This window comes from Tiliqua scincoides, chromosome 2, assembly GCF_035046505.1.
Source record: "Tiliqua scincoides isolate rTilSci1 chromosome 2, rTilSci1.hap2, whole genome shotgun sequence".
Lineage (NCBI taxonomy): Eukaryota > Metazoa > Chordata > Lepidosauria > Squamata > Scincidae > Tiliqua > Tiliqua scincoides.
In genome coordinates, this window is record NC_089822.1 from 241,528,818 (window position 1) to 241,556,286 (window position 27,469).

General features: G+C 45.6%; 1 protein-coding gene across 1 annotated transcript in view; it reads left to right on the top strand.

Annotated features, from left to right (window-relative positions):
- The first annotated feature begins 2,230 nt into the window (after positions 1-2,230).
- The window catches only part of ADAMTS9 (ADAM metallopeptidase with thrombospondin type 1 motif 9), a 167,899-nt gene continuing 142,660 nt past the window's right edge, over positions 2,231-27,469 (top strand). Inside the window, exons 1-3 of the mRNA XM_066613881.1 lie at positions 2,231-2,345; positions 3,491-3,891; positions 9,395-9,557. Coding sequence (XP_066469978.1) covers positions 2,231-2,345; positions 3,491-3,891; positions 9,395-9,557 — 679 coding nt within the window. The remainder of the gene's footprint in view (positions 2,346-3,490; positions 3,892-9,394; positions 9,558-27,469) is intronic.

Sequence of the window (27,469 nt, forward strand, 5' to 3'; positions counted from 1 at the left end):
CCACAAGGCCCAAAGGAGCTTGGAGCTTTTGCGCCCGCCCCCGCCACTGTATGGCACTCTGAGGTAGCCTACTTCTAAAACCAGGATGCTACATACACCATCATGGTTTGTAATCTGTGATGGGCTTCCTCTCCTTTCTACTACTCTACTCCCCCTAGGGCCTAGTTGGATGAGGATGGGACGCAACTAATCTCCTGTTTCACCATACTATTTACTCCGTCTGAGAATCAGTATCAAGTACTATATTAGGAGTCTACCTGGGATGGTTTTTGTGGTATTTTCTCAGTGTTACAGTTGAAGTCATGTTCTGCTGATGTCAAGCAAATATTGAAGCTTTGTGTGCATGGTTAATGTGGGCTGGCCCTGCATTTTGATCAGTGCCTGCCATTCAGGAGTAGAGTAGGGAGGGGCATCAGCAGCAAGTATCATTCTTATTGGTCGGTGGCAATGGAATCACTAGCAAGACTATATCGGTGGCCAACATTTTTTGCTTTGTTGTCTCTCTGACATAAGAGTGGCCATTTGAATTGAACTGCAGGATTGCCTTGCCCAATAGGTTAACTTAAACTCCCCTGGACTTCAGTGAGGCATACATTCAATCCTAGCCATGTTGTGTCTTAGAAGTTCCACTGAATTACATGGAACATAGTAAGCAAGGGTTACTTCCAACCTACTATACACAGGACTATAGTCTTGAATGTCATTCATCTTTGATGGGATCATGTCTGTAATGAGAAAGCCTATATTTTGCAGGTTTAAAAATAAATGAAAACACTGACCACATCCTCTCCAAGCTGAATAAAAGGAACCAAAAAAATTGCACTTCCTTAGAGCCCAGTCCTATGCATGTCTACTTAGAAGTAAGTTCCATTGTAGTCAATGGGGCTACCCATTGTGTGGATAGGATTGCAGTCTTGGGCTACCACAGTATGGGAATCCACACTTTCCTGGGAGTAAGCCCCATTGACTATAATGGGACTTACTTCTGAGTAGACATGCATAGGATTGGGTTCTTGGTGGTCTTAAAAGAAATGAAAATATCTAAGGCAGAGGTAGATTTTGTGCTGATGAGAGAGAGAGAGAGAGTGAGAGAGAGAGCCCCTAGCTCAGCAAAATGACAAAGGCTTTTCACACTCCATAAAGTATTAATAAAGTGCTTTATTGTTCCAGATTAACTCTTAATCCAGGGAAGGCTAAAGAGATGCAAACTTCACTGGCTGCCCTCTATAATTTCAAAAGCTCAAAGTGGCTTCCCTCTTTTAGAAGAACAAATTATAGTGAAGAATCCATTCCAAAGAGGCCGTTTAGGCTTTCACAAGGGAGGTGGGTGGCTGGTGGGTGGGAAAGAGGACGGAGTGCCCAATCGGAACCCAGCCACTAAAACTTGGTTGAAATGATCATATTCTTCTGTGCCACTTTATGGGCACCTCAAGCTGCTGAATGCGCTCTCTCTCTCTCTCTCTCTCTCTCTCTGTGATCACTCCTCAAAGGAGAAGGCTAGAGGCGCTCTCTGATCCTTGCATAACTTGGTCTTGGCCTCGATTCTATAGAACTGTCTTTTTTATTCTTATATTTTCACCCCACCGCTCCAACACACACACGCGCCCGCGCACAAGGACTTTCTTTCGCTGGACTCCTTGGGACTGCTGCCTAGGGGGGAAAAAAAGTGACCAGGATCAAGGGAAGGAAGGGACTCCCCCACTTGCTCCCCTCCTTAAGGAGAGGCGGGATCTCTGGGCATTTGATCTGCAAGATTCCGCCCCTCTGGTATCCAAAAGCACTTCCCAGGCACTCCAGTCCAGCAAGCAAACGGGGGGGGGGAAGAGTGAGAGAGGAAAGGCAGCCCACCGAAAGTGCAGCCGCGTCTTTTGCCTGTCTCCTCGCCAGCCCCCCTCTTACTGCACAGTATGCTGGTGCATCCGATCCTCCTGCGGGCTCCAGTCTCTCTGCTCCTGCCGATCAACTCCCCAGAGTGGGCAGCTGCGGACTTGGAGGAGAGTGTCCCCCACGTTTAATCAAAGTGAAGTTGTGGGAGGAGGAGGAGGATCTAGGGGGAGGAGGAGGAGGGGCAGCCACAGAGGAAAAGCTCCTTGAAGTTTTGGCTCCAACCCACCTCCCCTCCCCTTTCCGCCCCCCCCCAAAGGCTCAAGAAGGGAAGGACCACTTTTTTTTTTTTGCAAAAAGGGGGGGTGGAAAGGCTGATCGCGGCAGCGAAGCGGCACAAACCACCATGCAGCTTGTGTTATGGGCAGTGGGATTAAGCACGCTCTTCCTCCTCCAAGGCTTCTTGAATTTAGCCGGTGCAGCAGCCAGAGCAAGGAAGCAGGGGTTGCATCCGAGACAAGGTAAGATGCTGCAAGCAGCCGAATAGCCTCCAAGCTTTTGGATGAGACAAAACTTTGGACCTGGCTTTGCTGGGATCGGGGAGGGGGTCAATCTCTCAGTCCCCCTGTGGACCGAGGGCTGGTGGAAGCCTTGCCCAGGCAATGCAACTGATGAGGCAGCGGTGGCTCCGGACGTATCCAATCCTCTAGCAGCTCCGCCTCCCAATGTATGCTTAAGGTTCCAGAGCACTTGTAACCCTCCTTGCTTGGTCGTCTGTGGCTAGAAAGTTTCGATCCTCACCCCAGGCTTCCAAAAAATAAAGCATCCACACACAGCCCTCCACAAAACTGTGGCATATTTATTTACGGGCTGCAAACTTCTGTTCCTCCTGAAACTTTGCTTCTTGCATTGCAGCTTATTCAGTCCCCCCCCCCCCCAATAAATCTTTTGAATTGGAGGGGGAGGGTGCATCATTTAAAACCATTGGCGATCAGTACATGTGCACTGGAGTTTATTGATAGGTTGAGATGCTGCTTGCAGTGGCCCAGGGCTTTCAAAAAGTGTCCTCTTCCCAACACTGGATGGGCTTCTCTTATATTAGGGTTGTAATGTGGGTGTATTCATACCTGTGGACTGTATATTGCAGTGAGTGGGTTTGTAGGCTGCCCATGCAATTAAAAACAGGGTTACATTTTATTTTGTGTTTCCTGTTGCACTGCCTAGCCTAGTTACATAAGAGCTAAAAGTTGTTAGAGCTCTCCCGGCATCTTTGGCAGGAGCTTTCTGGGCCAGTGCTCTAATTTATTTGCCGTCTTACCTATTTAACTGTAGGCTGCTTGCTGGACACCCCAGTTTGAGGCTCCTAATCTGGAGTTTGCTAATCCTAATCTAAATTACATCTGGAGTGGGGAGGGAAGGGAGACAGATTGAGATTCTGAGCTCAGTGAGTAGCATTTTGGAAAAGTATCCACCAGTTAGCAGTTGTTGCCAAACATTTGGTGAAGGAGATCCCACTCTTTGGGGAATTGTGATTTGTCCAGCACCTTGCACTGTTTTCCACCACTTACTGTAGTTGCCCCACGTGGTAGAATTAATATCTTCCCCCCCAGCCCCATAACACAGGCACATATGCGTATCTATTCACATTGGTGTTAATTCTCCACAGCCAAACTTCTGGAGACACTGAGCGAATACGAGATAGTAACTCCAACCCGGGTGAACGAGTTCGGCAAGCCCTTTCCTCACAAAGTCCATTTTCAAAGAAAGAAGCGAAGCCTTCCTTTGGACACTGAGCCTTGGGGCCTGAATGCTACCTCCACCTCCTCTTCCAGTACTACCCAAGCTCACTACAAGCTCTCAGCGTTTGGGCAGCAGTTCTTTTTCAACCTTACAGCCCATTCAGGATTTATTGCCCCACTTTTCACTGTCAGCCACCTGGGAGAACCTGGGGTTAACCAAACAGACTTTTACACTGAGGAGGAGAGTGATATTAAGCATTGCTTTTATAGAGGACATGTCAATACGAAGCCCCAACACACTGCAGTCATCAGCCTCTGTTCTGGGATGGTAAGTGCTTGTTTCACTCTTTGCTGGATTCAGCTGTAACTCAAGGGGTACATCTTAATAGCCCATATTCTCTGTATAGAGTTAAGGGTGATATATCAAGGGTGATATACATAAGATGAGAACATTGGGTGTTGGGAATGATGTTCCAGCTTAAAAAAAAAAAATCCTTGTCATGGTTCTGTACAAGGGATTATAGAGGGAGCTAATTTACAGGCATGGAATTTACAGACAAAATAAAACTATTCTTTCTGAAAAGTTGTGTCATGCTAACGGGCATTAGAAGCTCTCTGCTTTTTTTTTTAAGTCCTCTTTACATTTTTAACAACTCCCAGCAGTCTTTTAAAAGCTGGCCAGAAAAGCATAAGCAACTTCATCTCCTTCACAACCAGGGCAAAAGAAAGTTAAGAAATCATTATTGAAGCCAATGGTGAAAAGGAATGGATCAAGAATCAAAGGGTTGGCTTTTGAGAGGGCTCAGGCTGATTGATGGGAAGGAGGAGGGGAGGGAATGGAGAAACCCGGGAACTGCCAGGAACAAGCAGTGGTAATTAGCGAATTCTATATTTTCTCGGCAAGGTCATGAGAGCCAGGTAGCAGTGTCCAAGGAGACTTCACAGGGAAACTGTGGGGCTCTGACGTGAGCTGGGATAGCAGTGGGAGCGGAAGCAAGGAGGTGGGGTTACCCCAGTCGGCTTTTGGAGGAGGGGGTAGTAGATGGGTGGACTGGGGAGGAGGATTCTCAGTCAGAACCCCAAACAAGAGTAGTGCTTTGAGCCTGGCAGCCAAAGACATTTAAGGTGGAAGGAGAAAAACAGCAGCTTTGGGCTTTCTCCCCCCTCACTCCCTCTAGGGACAACACTTTCTTTTAGAGAGGAGATTGCACGGCCCTTGCTGACTCAGTAACTCTGTGATTCTAGGCACACTTCCTTGCTGATCCCATATTAAACTCAGTTTAATGCGTTTGGGTCTGAAAAGTGTGAACCTGTCACATGATGGACAGGTCTTGGCAGAGGAACAGCAGTAGTGCTGTGTGTGTGTGTGTGTGTGAGGGGTAATCTTTCAAAGCAGTGAAACAGCACTTGCGTTAAGTTCTCACTTCCAATTTTTGGGAGTTCTGTTGTCAGGAGTTAAGACAAAGCCAAAATTGTAGATTTCTGCCTGGATGGGCCAAAGGTGTGGGTCTTTGCTCTCTGCTCTTCATTTACATCTGAGACAAAATATGCCACTCCACCCCCTAATTCCCTTCTCTATTCTAGAGGCAGAAATGCAAGCAGCTGAGTTTAGCTATACTTACCACCCAGGCAGGACTGTCCTGTTGTTGGGGTGTCCAGTGGCAGTGCCCTACATCAAAAGGAGTACAGTGAAAGGAAGCCCCCTTCCTCCACCCCAAAACAATCTTTGTTTCCTCCAAGGTGCTGCTTGCGCAGTTATAGTAACTCTCCGTGCTTGTTGTTGTTGTGATGTTCGGTGGGCGGAGGCAGGGGAGGGAAGGAGGGACAGCCGCCCAGGGTTCTTGCGGAGAGATCCAGCAGGGGGTGGAAACAGGTCAGCTGTCCACATATGTATCACAGGGAAGGCTTGTAGAGGAAAGAAAGAATTTGCACCCACAGGGCCATCACCCTAATATAGGCTTTGTGTCTTCTTGTTGAGATCCACCTTAAGGGAGTCCAGGAACTTCCCAGTCCCTTGGGATCTGGAAATTTAAGGCAGAAAGGAGAGGGAAATGTCAAGAGAGATCTTTCCTTCACATTCCCAGTGAGAGCAGAGGGATGGACAGCCAAAAGTATGTGGAAGTTTTGTTGAAGGCATCTGTAAGGAACAAAGGCAGTGGGTGTCTTTAGAAGTAGCTAAGGTGTACTATTTTAACTTATCTTGAGCATGTATTTATGAGATCAGCTTGAGAAGAGGGTATTTTTCTCCTTAATGTGGCAGTCTCAGCTCTTGATCCCTGTCACATTCTGCTGGTTGGTCCTCTCTGTGGTAATGCCTTAGTTCCCCCCCCCGCCCGCCCCGAGAAATAAATAACTGCTAAATAACTTGAGGTGCAGCTTGACAATGAGCCTACGAATGGAATGAGTAAAATGCAGCACACCCGAGAACTTCTCTCTTGCTTGTTTGCTCTATTACGGTATATTGCTCTGGTACAGTAAGTGTGCAGTTTGCGCAATGTTTGCAAGTGATTTTTTTTTTTTAAATAAAAGTTCATCAAGGACTCGAGAGTACCAAGCATCCATGCAATCTGTTGCGGTGCATGTTTTCTAATATGCATTAGGGTCATTTTCAGGGACGGGCACTTGACGACTTGATTCGAGTCATGCTAAGAGACTGTTTTTGATGAGTCAAGTTGTGAATATCACTGACCTTGACTCAACTATGACTCAAGGCCAGTGACTCTGGACTCAAAATGACTCAAGTCACCTATCTCAGTGGTGGCTAACCTATGGCATGTGTGCGAGAGAGGGCATGCAGAACCCTCTCTGTGGACACGTGCGCCGTTGCCCCAGCTGCCAGGTGCAAACATCTAGGCTCACCGCCCCCGGATGGCACCAGCAGCTGCAGCGCATCTGCCTAAGGAGCCCGTGCAGCCACAAAGTCAGCCTCCTCCTGCTTGGCAGCAGCTAGGGCAAAGGAGGGAGGGGCAAGGCCAAGGGGGGGGGAAGGAACAGACAGCATGGGGAAGAGGGAGATGGGGGGCTGACACCAAAGACCCAGGCATGCTCCCAAGGCGCCCCATCTAGCCAGACCACCCTGGGAGCAGGAAGGCTGAGAGGCTCTGTGAGGGGACGTTTCTCACATCACACGCCCCTCTGCCCAGCAGCCCAATGGAAGCACTTCCTCCCTCCCCTGTCTGGGGTAAGGCGGGTGGCTCGCATGTGGGTGGGCACAGCGAAGCTGCTGCTGTGGGCTTTGGGGTGCCAGCCCTGAACTTACTAAGTGGCTAGGATGGCAGCCTGAGAGCCCAATCCTATGCATGCCTACTCAGGAGTCAGTCCCATTATAGTCAATGGGTCTTGCTCCCAGGAAAGCATGGCTAGGATGACAGCCTTGGAGCCCACTCCTGTGCTTGTCTACTCAAAAGCAAGCGCCATTACAGTGTGCATGTCTACTCAGAAGTTACAGTCGATGAGGTTTACTCCCAAGAAAGGGTGGCTTGCATTGCAGCCTTGGAGCCTGCTCCTATGCATGTCTGCTCAGAAGTAAGCCCATTACAGTGTGCGTGTCTACTCAGAAGTAAGCCCCGTTACAGTAGATGAGGCTTACTTCCAAGAAAGGGCGGCAGGCATTGCAACCTTGGAGCCCACTCCTGTGCATGTCTACTCAGGAGTAAGCCCCATTAGAGTCGATGAGTCTTACTCCCAGGAAAGAGTGGCTGGGATTGCAGCCCTAGAGCCCACTTCCATGGGTGGGGCTTTTTTAAAAAAAATTTTTCTTGTTTGAGAAAATGAGCAGTGGCAAGTTCTTGCAGCCACCCCCTCCCTGCCAATATTTCTTTACCCAGCATGTAATTGGTCTGTGGAACTCTTTGCCACAGGAAGCGGTGATGACAACTTGCCTAGATGCTTTTAAGAAGGGATTGGACAAAGTTCTAGAGGAAAAGTTCATTACGGGTTACAAGTAATAGTAGGTAAAAGATGTTAATATATGAGTTGTTCTTTCTAAACTAAAACCTCAGTATTCAGGTTAAATTGCCGTGTTGGCACTTTGCGATAAATAAGTGGGTTTTAGGTTGCAGTTTGGGCACTCGGTCTCTATAAGGTTCGCCATCACTGCCCTATCCCTTGCGTGTGTGTATTCTTGCTTACCTTTTTTTCCTTCGTTGCTTCCACATTATGCCGAAAGACCTCATGGACGATTGGAAGCTTAGCCTTCAGAAGGATGGCGGCAGCAGCAGACGTGGTGGGAGGGTAGGTTGGCTCCAAGAGGCAGAGGTGGGGTGGGTTGAGGGGAGGAGGAAGGCTTGGGTTGTTGTTTTTTGGCTGCATGAGGTTGTGGGCGGGAACAGAAGGTAGGGGCAGCCAGGACACAGGGGGAGGGGGCTCTTCAAGATACATAGGAATGAATGGTTTAATTTTTTTTTTAGGTGAGGGAGGAGAGAGAAGAAGGCACCAGAGGAATGGGGGAAGGGGTTCTTGCGCCAGCAACAAACTGCTGGAGGTTTTTTTCTGTAGAAGCCTAGGAGGGACAAAAGGAGGCAGGGAAGTTTTGCTCAGGGATGTCCTTGACTCGCGACTCTGCTCATTTCTCAAAATGACTTGGGACTTGAAAGACTTGAAACTTTTCTTGAGTTGAGTTGCGACAGCCTCACTGTATGACTCATAAGTCGAGTCATGGGCTGCTAACTTGTGATTCAACTCGTGACTCAGGCTCAGTGACTTCAGCACATCCCTGGTCATTTCACTTCTTGCATCTCTGCAAACTTAGGTTTGCTACCAAGTGCAGACTCCACAAGGAGCCCTTACCAGTTATGGCTCCTGTAATAAATACAGGTTTTCGAATATGTGTCATGTTTACTTTTAGGTGTATACTATATATATCTTAAGGCCAAAATTGTGACATTAGTCACATCAGTAGTCCTAGTATGCTTGTATTTTTCTTCTCTAAGTAGTGAGTGAGGGTAGGATTCCAATTATGGTGGGAGGTGCATTCTTGATCCAGAACCCATATGCTATTTATACCAGAAAAAAGCAAGCAAGGGCTAATGATGCGACTGAACTCGTATCACATTTGGTTCAATACTGAGATGTACACCAAAAATGCAATCTACTAGGTCTACTAGATCACAAGTGTCCAAAGATTTTGTCCAGGAGGACCACAAAGGGGTGTCCAAAGATTTTGGCAGGAGGGCCACATCAGCTCTCTGACACTGTGTCCGGAGGCCAGGGGAAAAAAAGAATTAATTTACATTTTAAATTTGAATAAATTTACATAGATTTACATAAATGAATATATTAAAGATGAATTTATATGAATGAATGAAGGTCTTGCAATAGCTCAAGGCCTATAAAAGGCCTTGCAGAAAGCAAGGCTGGCCTTTCCTCTGCTGCCGCTACTGCATCACAGACATGAAACAACAAGCAGTGGAGGGAGCTCTCATCCCACAGCTCACACGAGAGGTCAAACAGTTGCCCTCATGCTGAGAGCAGTTGCGTTGGGTCAGTATGAGGTCAAACAAATCTCCAGAGGCCCAGAGGCTCATTGGAGACTGGGGTCTCCATGAGGGCCGCATTGAGAGGCCTTGAGGGCCGCAAGTGGCCCCAGGGCCAGGGTTTGGGCACCCCTGCCCTAGATAAAGAACCTTGTGAAACAGCAGACAAAGCAAAGCAAATTTGTTGCATGCTGTATGTATCACCGTCGTACTAAACAGAACTAGGGAATCCTACACTTGACTTGCTGTTCTTAGCAGAAGATTTAGGTCCCTGTGTATGAATCCATTGAGCTTCTTGCATTTGTCTCTAGCATTGTTCCACCGAAAACTTCACTAGGGTGTCTCATTCCTTTTCAGCTAGGCACGTTCAGGTCTCACGACGGGGACTATTTCATAGAGCCGCTGATATCGCTGGACCAGCAAGAGTACGAAGAAGAGCATAATAAGCCACACGTCATCTACAAACACAGTGTACCTCCAACAGATCAGCCAAGAGACAAGCAGACTTGTGACACTTCAGGTATTTGATATTTCTACTTTCCCAGTTGGTCTGTCTGGATTTGTGAGATGTAAAATAAATTTGAAACTGCTGAAGAAATGCCAGGGAGATTGGAGTTCTGTATGTGAGCTGCCTTGCCTGTAGGTTGTGGCCCCCCCCCCCCAACGCAGCCCTGTGCATTTGAACATTTCTCTAATGTATACTACCTGCAACTCCATGGTTGCAGAGTTCAGCGATGACATCATCGCCATGCAGTCCGGATGCCAATTGCTGAGGCTATGCTGCCACCATAGGGCTCTGTGCAGTCAGAGGAAGAAAAAAAAATAGGGGAAGAATATAAGTGTGATTAAGGAATGATAACACAAAACTTTTTTTTAGTCGCCAGCAATGTTTGAACAAATTTAAGATATTTTTGGGGTGCTGAATCCAAAAATGGTGCCAGTTTTGCCCAATTGGCTCTAGTTTTGGGGGTATGGCATAGCCATTTATATGCTGATTCAAGCATTGTCCTCATGAAGAATTCAATGCCTCTCGAGAAAGCTTCCTCTCGTGAGGAAGTCATGGCCAGGATAGGATGTCTGCAGGATAGGATGTCTACAGTGTGCAGCAGTGCTGTTTCTGCTGCATGCTGTGGACCAGCTGGGACCCATGACAAGAGAATGCCTCACGAGAAAGCTGCTTGTATCAGCATATAATGTGGCTATGCTACCCCTAACACTAGAGCCAGTCGGCAAAACCAGTGCCATATTTGGATTCAGTACCCCAAACATATGCAAGAATAGGCCTATCATTTAAGATAGTAAAATGCAGTGTAGGCCTGTGTAATGTGAGCCTTGTTCTTTTACTTACTATGTCGGAAGAGTTTTCCTGAATTAATAACCTGATACCAGCGCTGAGCTGAGATGTCTTTGGTATTGATCACCCTGAGGCAAGGCTCAGCTGCCTTATGTTCTACTTTTCATTGCTTGTGTTTGAATTCTTCTGTTTCACACTCCTTGCATCTGGAAATGTGCCCTCTTTCTCCTTCAGACTACAAGTGGATGGTATTTTGTGTTTCTCTTCTGAAACTGAGGGCCAAAATACATAAGCTTTCCATTAACCTGCAAGCTAACCTGGTTTATCCTGGAAGTGAAGTGGAATTAGGCCTTTTATAACCAAAACATAAACCATGAGGGGATACTGACTGGCACAGGAGTGTGGCATGCAGGAAGGGTTTTTGAAAACACTTTTTTTCTGCACTGTTTCCATGCTTAAAAAATCATATCCCAAAAGAGATATTTGTAGTCGATAATAGCTTGCAGTGTGGAAATAGCATGGGGGGGGGAAGTGTTAATCCCTGTCTCTGTACACTCTGCCAGACTAGATCAGGCCCTGCAGTTTTTTAAATGATAAAATGGCACTTGTACTGTCAATTAAAGGTTTAAGGTTCAATCCTATCCTTGGCCAGGATAGGATATCTGCAGGATAGGATGTCTACAATGTGCAGCAGTGCTGTTTCTGCTGCATGCTGTGGGCCAGCTGGGACCCATGACATAAAGGAAAGGTAAATAAAATAATTTTTATTTTATTTTTTATTTTTATTTTTTTACTTGCCTGCTTCGTAATCCCCAATGGGCCTATTCAGATGTGCACCAGCTCTTTAGCCGGCATAAATCCAAATGGGCCCAAGGAGAAGTGTCATGATCTTGAAGCAGCTATTGGCTCTGCCACTGCCTCCGATATCTACCCCCTGCCCACCCTCAATATGCTCTGAGCGGCCCCAATCACTGCCCTGTTCCTTCTCCTGCCTGTCTATGCCCCACATACCCCCAACTTACTGGCATTTGTGGTGGCTGGGTGCTCTGATAGCATAGTTGTGTTTACTAGCCATTCACACTGACCACCCCATTGCGGCTGCTGTACCAGTGGCCTGAGCCTTCTGTCGACAGAGTGTGAGTTCCATTCATGGAAGGCCCTGATAGAATTGGGCCGTGACTGTCACATTTAGTTGGGTCCTCAACCCATATCACCCTTTAGAAAAAAGAAATAATACCCTCCCACAAATTTATTTTTTCTTATATATGAAAATATCCAATCTGTTAGACCAAACATTAAAACAATTAATTGTAGGACTGCCCCCTGTTGATCCTGGACCCTATGCTGCCTGGGGCTAGGATCATAGGGTGCCATCCCCACATCTGGGGGCCTTCAGAGAGCTGGGGAGGCCGTGTGTTGCCTTCCTGATCCCCTGAAGGCTTTCTGAGGTCTCCAGAAGGCCAAAAATTCTGGCCTTCTACGTAGTTCTGGTTTTTGGCCAAAGTAGCAATTTTTAACATTCCGGAGGGCTCCGGAGATGGTGCACGTCCTCCCCAGCTGAAGGCCCCTGGATGGCTGCAAGAGGACAAAGAAGGTGATGGTATCTCTGGGAACATGGTGCCCTGGGGCATTTTACCCTCATGCCCCCCTAGGAACGCCACTGGGGCTGCCTTGATGTATTCACTGATTTTGAATGGAGAGCAGGGTTGCAACTTAATTGTCGAAACCTGCTAAATATATCACAGTTAATTCCTCAGCACCACTCATTAATATTAATATTGCTCACAATGATAAAATGACACTTGACATCATTTAATGTTTTGCACATTAAAGCCCTAGGCGAAAGGCCTTATATTTAAATTTGGTAGTTAAAAAGTTAGCAATATACTAGTAAGAAACAGGTTCACCTGAACAAGGATTTCCTCTATCGTTGTATTGTGCGATGAGGAGAGTGAATGAGGGATAAAGAGTTATGTCACTACATATATACTTTTGTGACTTTCTTTATAATGTTGACAGGGCAGAATGCTGGGGAACCAAATAGCACTAGCTGTGGGGCCATGGGCATATGTACAAATAATACTACTGTATTTATTGATATGAAATGAAAAGCAAGGTATAAATGCAATGGAAAACAGAAAAGATAGTGTAGTAGCTTATTCAATTTGCCTCACAAAATTCTGTCAGCAAGCACTACCCTGTAAAGTAGGTCAATTGGAAATGGGGAAGCTGAGGTGAAATTTGAACTGGGGACGTTCTGCCTCACACTCTTGGGCAAGACATCAACTCTTGACATGTGGATAGAGGTTTGGCAAAGACTGTAGTAGGAGAAACCATGTAGTGGATAATTGTAGGCAGCCTCTCACCTACCTCAGTTAATATCTATGCACTCTCAAGAGACAGGTACAAAGAGTCATCACTACACCTAAAATACCTGTAAGGAATTACTGTTGTGTCCAAACATATTTTGGAGGCTGAGATGCCAAGATTATGTTGTGCTTTGCTGCTGTCAATCTAAACCTGGTTGTCAAACTTCTTTCATATAGTGGGCCAAATAGCATTCCAGGCACCTGCTGAAAGGGCAGTCTGTGTGATAATTAAGCTCTCCCAGCACATTGGCAGCATCTCCCTCTGTCACCCCTCTTGGTCTGCCCCTTACCCCATAGCATTCCTTGCCTTCTGAAGCCTCCTTCTGTCTCTTCCTTCCAGAGTCTGTGCAGAAGTGATGCTGCTGAAAGGGCGCTACTGGGAGAACCCAATCACAGGGGCTGGATAAAGAGCTTCTGGGGACTGCATCCTGCTCTTATATTTGACCCCCTTGCTCTAAACCAGGGGTGTCCAAACTTTTTGGCATAATCTCTCTGACACTGTGATGGCGGCTGGAAAAAAGAACTTATTTACATCTCAAATTTGAATAAATTTATATAAATGAATATATTAGAGATGGAACTTATAAAAATAAATGAAGGTCTCACAATAGCTCAAGGCCTGTCTTTGCACAAAGCAAGCCGGCCTTTCCTTCACTGTCACTGCTGCATCACAGATGTGAAACAGCAAGAAGTGGAGGGAGCCCTCATCCCACAGCTCACGCGAGAGGTCAGACAGTTGCCCTTATGCTGAAAGCCGTTGCATTGGGCTAGCACGGGCTGCAGCAAGCTTCCAGAGGGCCAGAGGCTCATTCGAGACTGGGGGATCCCCGCAGGCTGGATTGGGAGCCCCTGAGGGCCGCAAGTAGCCCCTGGGCCAGGGTTTGGACATCCCTAATCTAAACTATAAAACTATTTTTTTTTTCATGATTGGAAATGGCAGTGATGTTTCTAAAGCAGTGATTTTCAATCTTTTCCATCTCATGGCACACTAACCAGGCACTAAAATTGTCAAATTGCACACCATCAGTTTTTAACGAGGTACACCATGCTGTTGGTGGGGGGACTCGCATCTCCCAATGGCCCTATTAATAAATGACCCTCCCCCAAATACCCGCGGCACTCCAACAGACCGTTCGCAGCACACCAGTGTGCCAAGGCACAGTGGTTGAAAATGGCTGTTCAAAAGCAACCAAATCAGTAGTCCCCGTTTTCTTATAATGTGGTTGCAATCCTCCCCCAACACCTTTTGAGGTTTAGCACTAATTCTAAATCGTCCCTAGCTCACTTTATTCTGTAGGCAGATAAGTCTTTTAGTTGTACAATCTCCCATATATCACTGTTTGAGATAGTTGATGTGGTGTTTCTCAGTACAAAGGACTTGGGTTTCTTTTTTTTGGGGGGGGGGGGAGGCATTACTCCATTCCAGTTAATTATTTGTGTTGAACAGAGAACTGAAATTGCCACAGGAAAAGTATAGGAAATGCAGAAATGCAGAGGTGGAACAAGAACAGCCTTCTCATTGTCCTTGGCAACGTAGATGGGCAGAGAATGCTGGTGAGAATGGTACCTCTCACAGGCTTTTATTGTTTGTTCTCTCAAGGGTTGCTGCTGGACTATGCCACTCTGGTTTCTCTCTTCCAGCTGTCTCTGCTCCCTTCTTTGAGATCAGATGCAGGAGACTCAGAACAGTTGGAAAGAAACATAGGATCTGGCACAATTCATCAGCAACTCCTTGGAAGAATGGATCCGTGGATCATGGAGCTCACTGAATCCAAGGTAGTTAGATGGACCCTGAACATTATTTGGGGATCCTCACTCTTTCTCTCTCCCTCTCTCTCCCTCCCCCCTGGTCTACCTATCTCCACACCTAGGATGATAAAAAGAGGGCCATGCTATGAACTGCATATCATTGCTGCCTCTGTAACCAGAAGGAGTCATCAACAATTTTTTCTTAAATTGTGACAGCTTCACTAGAGCAAAGTTGGAGCATCTCTTCTCCAGCAGGTGTCGTCTGCTTTTCTCAGTGCTTCTCTAATGCTGACATATTATTAAGGAAGATAAACCATCAGCAGAATGCTGCCCTGCTCGTATTCTTTCCTCTGATCTTTTCTATTTGAGCAGCATGCCCTTGCAACTGTCAGATTTATCATTTGGAACTTAGCTTGCTGCTGTTCTTTGTGCAGACTGACTTCATCAGTTGTGGTCACCAGCTAACCAAAGAAAAATTAATAATCCCATTAGAACTTTGATGCTCAGTGGTAGGTCATCGAAAGACTTTGGTTGCCTTTTATAGCATTTCTGGAGCAAGCAGTCATTTACACATGACAATTTGGTAGGAAGGGTTGAGATCAGATAAAGGACAACATTGCAGTTACAGAAATATCTCTAAGGCCTAAATCTTAACAGTTAAGCTCTGTGAAGCAAAGACGAACCATGTCGTTTACCTAGAAATGAGAATTTCTGAGATACTAGCATCAGGGCTGGACTTAAGAGCTGTGGGGCCCAATGCAAAACTTTTGCGGGGCCCCCACCCATCCATGGCCCCTGCTACTCACCAGGATGAGTGACAGCGTCAAGCCCAGGGCCAACGGCATCCTGCTCAACGTGTGGCATGTGAAAGTAGGTGGTAGTGGCGGTGACGTATGGTTGGCAACCTTCAGTCTCGAAAGACTATAGTATAAGCCTACAGCACCCAGTATTCCCAGGTGGTCTCCCATCCAAGGACTAACCAGGCCTGACCCTGCTTAGCTTCCGAGATCAGACAAGATCAAGCATGTGCAGGGTAAGCGCTGCTCTAACTTCATATGATAATGTCACTGCCAACAGCTTCAAGGAGGATCTGGGGCAATCAGACCCAGAGTGTGGGTGGAGAAGCCATCCAGCAGCAGTGCTCTCCTTACTGCACTCTCCTTGCAACTCCTTGAGATGGAAGATTCCTTGCCAGAGCATCAACTACAGAGCAAGCTGCGGGCACTTTGCTTGCTGCTCTAACATGGAGCCCCTCCAGGCATGGGATCTAATTTGTCCAAATTGTTCAAACTGCCTTAAGGCCAGCCCTGGCTCTGGGACCAAGTGGGACATGTGTGCTTTGCAAGTGCTTGCTCAGTCCACACAGTGTCTCTTCCACCAGCTTGGTATGTTGCTGCCTGCAAGTGATCTCTCAGATTCAGGCAAGTGCCACAATCCACCACCCTAGCCGGGGGGGGGGGGGGAGAGGCCTTTAGGAGCTTGGCCCAATTTGGCCAAATTGGTCAAATTGACCTAAAGCTAGCCCTGACTTGCATCCTGTAAATATTTCTTAAACAATATGGTGATTTAATTAGCATTCAAGAATGGCAGTTCTCAAAACACTTTAAACTTAGAGACTTGAGAAATTTGTTGTGGTTTTTGACACATCTTCCTCCCTAAGAGTCATTCCTCAGAATGCCTTATTTCCAAATTACTTCTCCAACCTTTTCCTGGTCAGTTTCCCCAATGACTGCCATGATTCACACAGTCTTCACAATTAAGAAAGCAATGGAGTTACTGGCCTGTGAATTCTTTCACTTCCAATTCACAGCAAACTTTATGGTGGTGGGCAACCTTCAGTCTCGAAAGACTATGGTATAAGCCTACAGTACCCAGTAGTCCCAGGCGGTCTCCCATCCAAGTACTAACCAGGCCTGACCCTGCTTAGCTTCTGAGATCAGACGAGATCAGGCATGTGCAGGGTAAATAAATTTTTCAGTAAAAGATATTGCCTTATTTCATCACTGTCATGTTTTAGAACCAACACAACTGCACCCGAAACAGCATACATTATTTTAAGTATAAAAATAAGGCCAGCTCCTCCCTTGCTTCCTTGACTATGCTTGAGCATACACTGCCAGTTATATAGGTGATGATTGCTTAAGCTAGATACTCTGCAGATTCATAATAAAGCAGAAAATCACAAATGCAGCTCTTTTCATTCTTGTGATTTATAGGCAAATCTCAAGCTTAGAATATCTGTGTCTGGGAGTGATTAGATAGGACTGGCATGTAGTTCATCAGGCTCACCTTGGTGTAGTGGAAGAGATGGATGAGGAAGGGCCTGAAATGACTTCCCTGAAGGTGAGAGGAGTTTGATAAGTAGCACTGATTCTGATCCAGTTATTGAAGGCATCCCAATATGTCTGACCAATAATGTATTATTCAGGGTCACTTCTTAATGTGTTTTAACTCAGAAGTATTTCTTCAGATTACTCCTACATTTGAAAACACATTGAAAGTGATAGACATTCATCCCTGGGTTGAAGGTTACAGTGGATTTAATGCATGGAATCTGTATATTTTATGCATTAATGGTTCAAAAGTATTAAGGTGCTGCAACGTATTTGTCTAGCCCAAAGTATTAAGGTGCTGCAAATAAATATGCTGCAATTTCTAGGGAAGAAGGAGGAAAGCTAAGCATGCATCACATAGAATGGATGGGTTTGGCCATGGGTAGGTTGTGTCAAACACAGTGCTGTGGCGAAATCATGTCTGTAAGGCAAGGATCCCTAATAGAGTGGATAAGCCAGCATCAGTCAGGCAAATCAGAATCATTCACTGTCATTGCTCTCAAGTGGCTATGTTGCAGTGGACTGAGCTGTGATAATGAGAGTTTGTCCTGTAAAAAAAGAAATCACATCTTTGTTGTTTTCTTATTTATTATGACACAGTAATTGAAGACTGTCACTTCATTCCTAGGAAGTATGCACATGTGTTCAGTGCAGACAGGTTGCAAAGTGTTGTTTTAAAACATTTTGGAACCTTCGGTTTAGTCCCTTTGAGTGAGAACAGAAACCATTTTCATTGAAGTTAAAGCTTCTTTTTTTTTTTAAAGTAGACATGGGAGCAAGTGGTCCTGCACATGTGTGCAATGCCTTTCATTTCTTTTTAGGTTGTGGGATCTTTTGAGTCAGGGAATTTATTTATTTGCTGCAGTACAGGAATCCCTCTCTATCTGCTGGGGATACATACCTGCTGCAACTGTGGATACCTGAAACTGCAGATACTAGCAAACTCCACTCAAATCCTCCCCTCCCCCCCTCCGGTTACACACCTTTCTTCGTCTGTAAGTGCTTTACACAAGGAATCTTTTTGGAAAAGGAAGCAGACAGTAAGAACTTAGACTCATAGCTGCTAGAGCAATGCTAGAGGAGGTGACAGCGAGAGTGCTCGCAGGAAGCACTTGCAGGAAGCATTTTCACTGTCTGTCTGCTTCCTCTGCTGTCCACTTCCTGTTAATGTTCTTGCTGTCAACTCTTCTCTCATTTGTCTAGCACAGTGTTTCTCAAGGTTTGTCCTCAGCTGTACCACTTCACATAGTCCACCTGTTCAAAGTACCACCGGAAGTAACTGGTGATGACTTTTGAGTTGGGAGGCCAGATGCGATGGTACAAACACCAGTAAGAGGCTCAGGGTGGACTGGAGGACTTTTTGAGTATGGAAAAGCATGCTTTGGAACTCTGCTTGCCGAGCTGAGTCTCCTACCACTGTTTACTGCATTGTGTTTGCTGCCAGGTGGCAGGTGTCTAGGGGTCCCGTGAGTACCAACAGACATCATCTCAAGTGCCTTTGGTGGTACCCATACCACTAGTTGAGAAACACTGGTCTAACAGCTTCGAGGCTAGGTTCTCACTGTCTGCTTCCTTTTCCAAAAAGATTCCTTTTGCACAAAGTATTTGCAAATGAAGAGAGGTGAGTCATGGACTTGGTGGGGGAATTTGGGAAAGATGGATAAGTGAAACCATGAATATGAGACCCACAGTTACTGGAGGCTACTGCTTTTTAAACTTTTTTTTAAATTGAAAAGTAGTATACAAGGATTCTGAATAACGATTAACAATAATTTCTCACGGAAATGTTCTTCTTGTCTGTTTAGTGATTGTACTGCAGTTGAATCAGGCATCCTAGGCTTTGCCATCAGTCTTTCAGCCTAGATTGTCATTGACTGAGAGAGCCTAGGTCTTTCTCTAGAGTAGGTGGTTGGTCTGTGCACCTGAGGCTAGAGGCCAACATGCATAACCAGTCTAGCCAAATGTACCATGCAAAATTGCAGCAACAACTGCTGCACCTCTCTTATTAAGGGGCAAAAGTGCTAAAACTGTGCGATTAACTTCTCCTGTAGTAGCTGCTTTCTGTGTAGTCGCACGAAATGTCATGTGGTAGTTCAGCTGCTTTGGAACCATAATGGTTACTTCTGAGTGAAAATGGTAGTACAAAGACAATTGTGTTCTGTTTGCATGTCATTTCATAACATATGCTGCTTGGGTAGTATGCAATTAGCTTTCTTAAAACATAAGACAGCACAATGCACATAAGCTATACCTTTGAAATGTTCTTGCCAAAGCTATATTGTTGTTCCTTCTGGCAAAGTATATAATAGCTAGGATTATGTATCCAAAAAGACGAGACATGCGTTGCATTTTCTGCTTCTTTTGTATCACTTACCTTGTATTTAGCTTTCCGTTCTGAAATAGCTTTTTAACTGTTACTAGAAAGATCTGGGTCCTTACTGTGAGACAGTGAGGGAAATTGTAGGATGGACCTATTTTGATAATGGCAGTGAACGCTTATGAATAGAACTTAGTACAGGTTGAGTATCCCTTATCCGAAATGTTTGGGACCAGATGTTTTTTGGAAACTTGTGTAAGGTTAAAGCTTTCAAGAGCATGCCTCCCTCGGAAGGAAGCTTTGCTGATGTCTAAAGGGCTTACTGCCAAGGAGCGGCACATAGGTGTCTAAACATTTGCTTTCCACCATTCACCTTTGAGACTACCTTCATGCAAGTTCCTGAAGCAGCTGAGCATTTTCCCCTCCTGAGGAAGGCATGCTACTCTTCCGCCTCTTGCTACATAAGACTGATGTCATGTCACATGGCTCTGTTGTGCTCTGCCAGGAACTGAAAAGTGAGCTCCACTCCACTCTGCTCAAAGCTTTGAAGTGGGACTGGCCTCCATGAGTTTCAAATTTTGGATAAGGGATACTCACCCATTTTTTTCATACAAGATGTATGAAAAAGCCATATCTACCCCCTGCCCACCCTCAATATGCCCTGAGCGGCCCCGATCACTGCCCTGTTCCTTCTTCTGCCTCTCCATGCCCCACACCACCCCCAACTTACTGGCATTAGTGGTGGCTGGGTGCTCTGGTAGCATGCGTGTGGTTACTAGCCATTCACACTGACAGCCCCATTGCGGCTGCTGCACCAGTGGCCTGAGCCTTCTGTCAACAGAGTGTGAGTTCCATTCATGGAAGGCCCTGATAGAATTGGGCTGTGACTGTCACATTTAGTTGGGTCCTCAATCCATATCACCCTTTAGAAAAAAGAAGTCATAACAGCCTCCCACAAATTTATTGTCTCTTATAAATGAAAATATCCAATCTGTTAGACCAAAAATTAAAACAACTAATTGTAGGACCGCCCCCTGTTGATCCTGGTCCCTATGACGCCTGGGGCTAGGATCACAGGGTGCTGCCCCCACCGTCCGGGGGCCTTCAGAGAGCTGGGGAGGCCGTGTGTTGCCTTCCTGACTCCCTGAAGGCTTTCTGAGGTCTCCAGAAGGCCAAAAATTCTGGCCTTCTATGTAGTTCTGATTTTTGGCCAAAGTAGCAATTTTTAACATTCCAGAGGGCTCAGGAGATGGTGCACGTCCTTCCCAGCTGAAGGCCCCTGGATGGGTGCAAGAGGACAAAGAAGGTGATGGTATCTCTGGGAACATGGTGCCCTGGGGCATTTTACCCTCATGCCCCCCCTAGGAATGCCACTGGGGCTGCCTTGATGTGTTCACTGATTTTGAATGGAGAGCAGGGTTGCAACTTAATTGTCGAAACCTGCTAAATATATCACAGTTAATTCCTCAGCACCACTCATTAATATTAATATTGCTCGCAATGATAAAATGACACTTGACATCATTTAATGTTTTGCACATTAAAGCCCTAGGCGAAAGGCCTTATATTTAAATTTGGTAGTTAAAAAGTTAGCAATATACTAGTAAGAAACAGGTTCACCTGAACGAGGATTTCCTCTATCATTGTATTGCGATGAGGAGAGTGAATGAGGGATAAAGAGTTATGTCACTACATATATACTTTTGTGACTTTCTTTATAATGTTGACAGGGCAGAATGCTGGGGAACCAACTAGCACTAGCTGTGGGGCCATGGGCATATGTACAAATAATACTACTGTATTTATTGATATGAAATGAAAAGCAAGGTATAAATGCAATGGAAAACAGTAAAGATAGTGTAGTAGCTTATTCAATTTGCCTCACAGAATTCTGTCAGCAAGCACTACCCTGTAAAGTAGGTCAATTGGAAATGGGGAAGCTGAGGTAAAATTTGAACTGGGGACGTTCTGCCTCACACTCTTGGGCAAGACATCAATTCTTGACATGTGGATAGAGGTTTGGCAAAGACTGGAGTAGGAGAAACCATGTAGTGGATAATTATAGCCAGCCTCTCACCTACCTCAGTTAATATCTATGCACTCTCAAGAGACAGGTACAAAGAGTCATCACTACACCTAAAATACCTGTAAGGAATTACTGTTGTGTCCAAACATATTTTGGAGGCTGAGATGCCAAGATTATGTTGTGCTTTGCTGCTGTCAATCTAAACCTGGGTGTCAAACTTCTTTCATATAGTGGGCCAAATAGCATTCCAGGCACCTGCTGAGGGTGGGCAGTGATGTCATTGATGGTCAGAAATAAGCACTTTGTTCTCACATAGAAACTCATTGTCTGCAAAGGACTGAAGAGAAAATGTGTAGATCTTGGTCATATTTTCAAGATATGGGACAGCCCAGTTATGACACTTGGAGATCCCACTGATCATGCAGGCAGCCTTTCAGCAGCGCCGCTTCTGCCAATGTCCCTTTGCAGGTCAGCAACTGAGAAGTGATCTACAAAGTGATGACTCCTCGACAGAAACAGTGCTGCTGAAAGGGCAGTCTGTGTGATAATTAAGCTCTCCCAGCACATTGGCAGCATCTCCCTCTGTCACCTCTCTTGGCCTGCCCCTTACCCCATAGCATTCCTTGCCTTCTGAAGCCTCCTTCTGTCTCTTCCTTCCAGAGTCTGTGCAGAAGTGATGCTGCTGAAAGGGCGCTACTAGGAGAGCCCAATCACAGGGGCTGGATAAAGAGCTTCTGGGGATTGCATCCTGCTCTTATATTTGACCCCCCCCCCTTGCTCTAAACCAGGGGTGTCCAAACTTTTTGGCAGGAGGGCCTCATAATCTCTCTGACACTGTGATGGTGGCTGGAAAAAAAGAACTAATTTACATCTCAAATTTGAATAAATTTACATAAATGAATATATTAGAGATGTAGGAAAAAGTCATACAAGGCACTTAGCAGAGTGGCTAAGAAACGGGCAGCCCAATCCTATGCTTCCCACTGCCCTCTGGAGCAGCAGCGCCACAGCACCTACTGCTGTATCCATCAGGTGCCAGGAAGCTGCCATGAGTCTCCTCAGTAGAAGGGTACTTTTGTCCCCTTCCCTCAGGGAAAGCTTCAAACCCCACAATAGGGCTTACCAAGTCTACGCCGGCTATTTTGCCAGCGCAGACTTGGGAGACTCAGAGGCATCAGAGTTCAGAGTATGGTGGAGGTCTGCTCTGCTGATCCCACCCTGTTACCACCCTTGTTCCTTTCCCTGCCTCACCCTTGTTTTACCCTCTTTCTACCCACCCTAGAGGCTGCAATGCCGCCTGGTGGTTTCACTTGCCACCAGCAGCAGCACATACTCCTGCTGGCTCTGGACCTTGTGCCTGTATTGGCCCGAGCCCAGTGTCAGTACTACCTACTTTCCTGGTGTTGTAAAATGCTTGACGGCACATTTACCCAGTGCTAGGGCTCAGGGCTGATGCTGGGAGGGTTCAGGATTGGGCCCGGAGAGCACAATCTTATATGTGTCTACTCAGAAGTAAGTGTTCAATGGGGCTTGCTTCCAGGAAACTGCGTATGAGATTACAGAGTGAGCTACAGTTCCAAACTTCTTTAGCTGAATCTTTCCTCTGCCATGAAGTCACCAGGTGGCCTTTCCTCTCGGTACCAGCCCAGCTCTGCTGAAATATGAGGACAATAATACTCGCCTATCCTACACAATTGTTTTAAGATAGTGGATCTGAAGTGCTTGGAATACTTTGAAGTACTATGGTTGTTATTATTTTGAGTGAGGCACTCATAGGTATGCCAGTCTTATGGCCCAATCCCAAGGGCCCAGTACACCTCTGGAACTCGTATTCTGGGGGCGCAACATGGTTGACAGTGGTTGCAAAATGCAACCCGTCATTCCGCGCAGCTGCCACGTCATGTGGTGAGTGGCTGCACACTAGTGGCCTCCAGAAAAGCCCTGGTGCTGGTAAGTCGGCACATGGAATTGGGCAGAACGGGGTGGGATGGGAGTATCAAGGCTGCGAAAGGGGTGGTATTTGTGGCAGCAGCTTGGCCAATATCGTGCTTCCATTCCTGGCCTCCATCTTCTTTCCTGAGTCCACTCAAACTTGGGTCAGCAACATCGCTGGCTTTGGTCCAAGAAGTTCCATCATGGCAGGAGAGACATGCCTCCAGACAAGGAACAAAGGTTCCCTTGACCGGAGGAGACCTCAGGACCTGCACCCCCCCCCCCCGGCAAGGTGCAACATGTGCTGTGATGGCATGGCTGCATCAGCAGGGGGCTTTAGAAAGGACTGGGATGTTTCAGTGCATGTCTACTCAGAAGTAAAACCTATTGATTTTAGTGGGACTTCCTCCCAAGAAAGCGTGTATGGTCTTGCAGCCTAAGAATAAAAATTCTTGAATCATGAAGTAGAATAATAATTTTTAATAAAAAACATAATGTAGCATTTTTTTAAAAAAAAAATTATTTGATTTTTGAGCAGTTAAAGTGCAGTTTGTTGTTCAAGCTTTTCTATCACACAGTAATTATAAGATTTATTTTAAGATAAAATTTTGCCTTTTTCTAAATTACATAGTAGGTCAAAACCTTAACAGATGAGAATCAACATAATTGCAGCAAGAGTAATGATTATGCTGATTTATTAATACCATTTACTGCACCTTTCTATTGTTTCTTTTTGTGTTCTGTAAAATTTAAATCTGCCATAATGCTATAATGATATTCAAACTTATGCAATTTCAGTTCCCCAGAAAGTAATGGGGCATTACTTGCACATTTTAGTATTGGTCTGTTGTTGGCATCCTTCAGTCTCGGAAGACTATGGTATCACACTCTGAATGATGGTTCTGGAACAGCGTCCTCTCCAGTGCGCGAAGCCTGGGTAAAGTAGATATGGAGGATAGACTGTTTCCCATGCAGCAAATCCCCCCTCTCCACGTCACTGAAATGGTCCAATGGAAAGGCAGAGGCCAATACGGTTGGTTCCAGCGGCGTCGCAGGAGTTGCTAGAACGTGACTGTGTTCAGCCATGAACTGCCTCAGGGACTCCAGCTCTGGATTTTGCCTCGAGGTTGACTCCTGAAGTCTTTTCCATAACTGGATGTAGCCACAAGGCAGTGGTGGTTTGGGATCAGAGTTTTCCTTCTCTCAGATGAGCTGCCTTCCCAGGCTAACGAGTCCCATCTACCCGGTGGCTGTTTAGTTGCCTCTTACGACAAGTACAGCCAAACTGAGGGCCTATTCTTATCCCCAGCCCCCAGGGGAGGGGGGGTCTAATTAGTATTCGACCAATTAGTATTGGTCTAATACTCCTTAATTGTTGAGGTGCTCTCTTGAACATATAGAGAAATCCCATGTGCAGAATGCTTTCTCCAGTATTGGAGAGGTCTTGTGCACAATCACACTGTACAGAGACTGAACTAACATTGAAATGTAATATGAACAAAATTGCTTGTGTTTGATATTTGTGTATTGTTGTGTGTGTGGAGCTTTAGATTGAGCTGAGTGCTTGCAATTCAGAGGAGTAAACAACACATATGCAACTCTTATCTGTTTTGATTTAATTTTGGCTACACAACCTTGACATTTAGCTAGAAGAGTCCTTCACTTTGGGGAATTGTGATATATTAGGATTGGGTTAGATGTGGTTACAACCTGCTCTCTTGGCTCACAAGTATGCTCTGATTCCAGAGGTTCTTGCCTGTTATATGCCGGCATCCCTGCTGAGTATCCTTTCAAATCTGTGCTTCAAATAGCATTTGAGCTAAACATTTCCAGTTATTGTGAGGAGGGATGTGGGCGAGGAAGTGAAGGGGATAGTTCCAGGAGGAAGGAGGAGGGGACTAGGAATTTAAAAATAATCTTTAATAAAGAGAGGAAATTGCTCACTGAAGAATTTGGGAGCTTTGTCTTTCCTGAGGTGGGGAAGGTGGTTTTAAGAATGATGTGGGCAGAGGGGTGGGATTGGCTGAATGGGTATGAGGTCTAGAAGACAGCAGGGAAAGGAGAATAGATGAAGGGTTGGAAGGGGGCATTTTGCAGAGTTAGAAGTCATTGAGTACTATAGAGCCATCCAATTGTGAAATACAGCGTGCTTCATTTATACAAGGTGTTTATGTCCCACAGCCGCCTATGGTACCTGTTCAGGAGGTCAGCAACTATTTTTCTCACAATGAATAGCAATTACAGGTTGAGACTAATTTGAGTGGGTTCCAAGCACTCAGGTGAATTAAAAAAAAAGCAAATCAATGTAAAAAACAAAGTTTCTTTGCCCCAGTGATTGAAAAACAGCCTTGCTGACCTTTTGAGTCTAAGATAAGAGTCATTAAGAAGACAATCCATCAGCACTTCACTCAGCCCCTCCCTTCACCAATGCAAAATGATCACCTTTCTTTCACATGCTGGGGGAAGGGAGGGGCCGCAGGAGAGAGAAGGATTGATGGATTGTTAGCCTGCTGCCCTCTCTCTCTCTCATTAAGGAGGCTATTCTTAAAGGACTGTTCAGTTTTTAAAACTGATTCTAAAGGGATGCATTTTTCCCCTTCTCCAGGGATCAGCACATTCTCTCTCATTTTCAGGGGCCATTCATGTTGATTCAAATCCGTGTTCTGGTCGCCACATCTCAAAAAAGACATAGTGGAAATGGAAAAGGTGCAAAAGAGAGCGACTAAGATGATTACGGGGCTGGGGCACCTTCCTTATGAGGAAAGGCTACGGCGTTTGGGCCTCTTCAGCCTAGAAAAGAGACGCTTGAGGGGGGACATGATTGAGACATACAAAATTATGCAGGGGATGGACAGAGTGGATAGGGAGATGCTCTTTACACTCTCACATAATACCAGAACCAGGGGACATCCACTAAAATTGAGTGTTGGGCGGGTTAGGACAGACAAAAGAAAATATTTCTTTACTCAGCGTGTGGTCGGTCTGTGGAACTCCTTGCCACAGGATGTGGTGCTGGCGTCTAGCCTAGACGCCTTTAAAAGGGGATTGGACGAGTTTCTGGAGGAAAAATCCATTATGGGGTACAAGCCAAGATGTGTATGCGCAACCTCCTGATTTTAGGAATGGGTTAAGTCAGAATGCCAGATGTAGGGGAGAGCACCAGGATGAGGTCTCTTGTTATCTGGTGTGCTCCCTGGGGCATTTGGTGGGCCGCTGTGAGATACAGGAAGCTGGACTAGATGGGCCTATGGCCTGATCCAGTGGGGCTGTTCTTATGTTCTTATGTTCTTATGTTCGTGTATAAAAAATCCGTGTATAAATAGGCTGGACCTGTATTATGCACAGAATGTGTTCCTTATGGTGAAGTGAGTGAAACCCAGGAGTAATTTAAAAAAAAACTGATACAACAATAAAAGGAGAATAAAGCACTACAAAATGGAACAAGCAGATGAAAGGCAGCCTTAAAACAGTTCATGAAAAGATCAAAAAGGTGTCCAGTTAGGTGCCACATGAGACCCCCTGGGAAAAACATGCCAGAGGTTGCCACCACTGAGAAGTCCCTTTGTCCAGTTGCCATCCACCTAATCCCAATTGGCAGGGATACATGGAGAAAGGGCTCCAAAGACAACTTCAGGTGCTCAGGTCCTCAGATCTCAATCTATGAAGGGCTTACAGAATGATCATAGACCCCAAACCTAGTTTATGTTATTCTTCCTCTTCCCATCATTGCATTAGGCTCAATGATTAGGCACTATTAGGCACTAGGCATAGAACTGTTCCATCAACATTAAAATTTGTCCCATGGAATTAACGCTTACCAAGTTAATAAGACAAACTCTTTTTATCAAGAACACAGCTGACCTACGTAAATCTTAAAATGGCACTAACAAAATATTTATTTTCAACAAATGTACCATAGAAATTTATCAGATATACAAATATCAAGAACAATTGTGTAAAAAAGAATTTTTTACCTAAATCTACTTCCCTATAGTTTAGAACTGTAGGTTCCTGTGATAGCCTTAGGGCACAATCCTAACCAGGTCTACTCAGAAGTAAGTCCTATTTTGTTCAATGGGGCTTCCTCTCAGGAAAGTGTGGTTAGGATTGCAACCTCAGTGAGTTAGCAATTTTTGTGTGTTTTTTTTCTGTTTGAGCCTTTTTAAAACAACTGAAAACTTACAGCATCATCAGTTTTAGTATTAAGAACATAAGAACAGCCCCACTGGATCAGGCCATAGGCCCATCTAGTCCAGCTTCCTGTATCTCACAGCAGCCCACCAAATGCCCCAGGGAGCACACCAGATAACAAGAGACCTCATCCTGGTGCCCTCCCTTGCATCTAGCATTCTGACATAGCCCATTTCTAAAATCAGGAGGTTGCGCATACACATTATGGCTTGTAACCCATA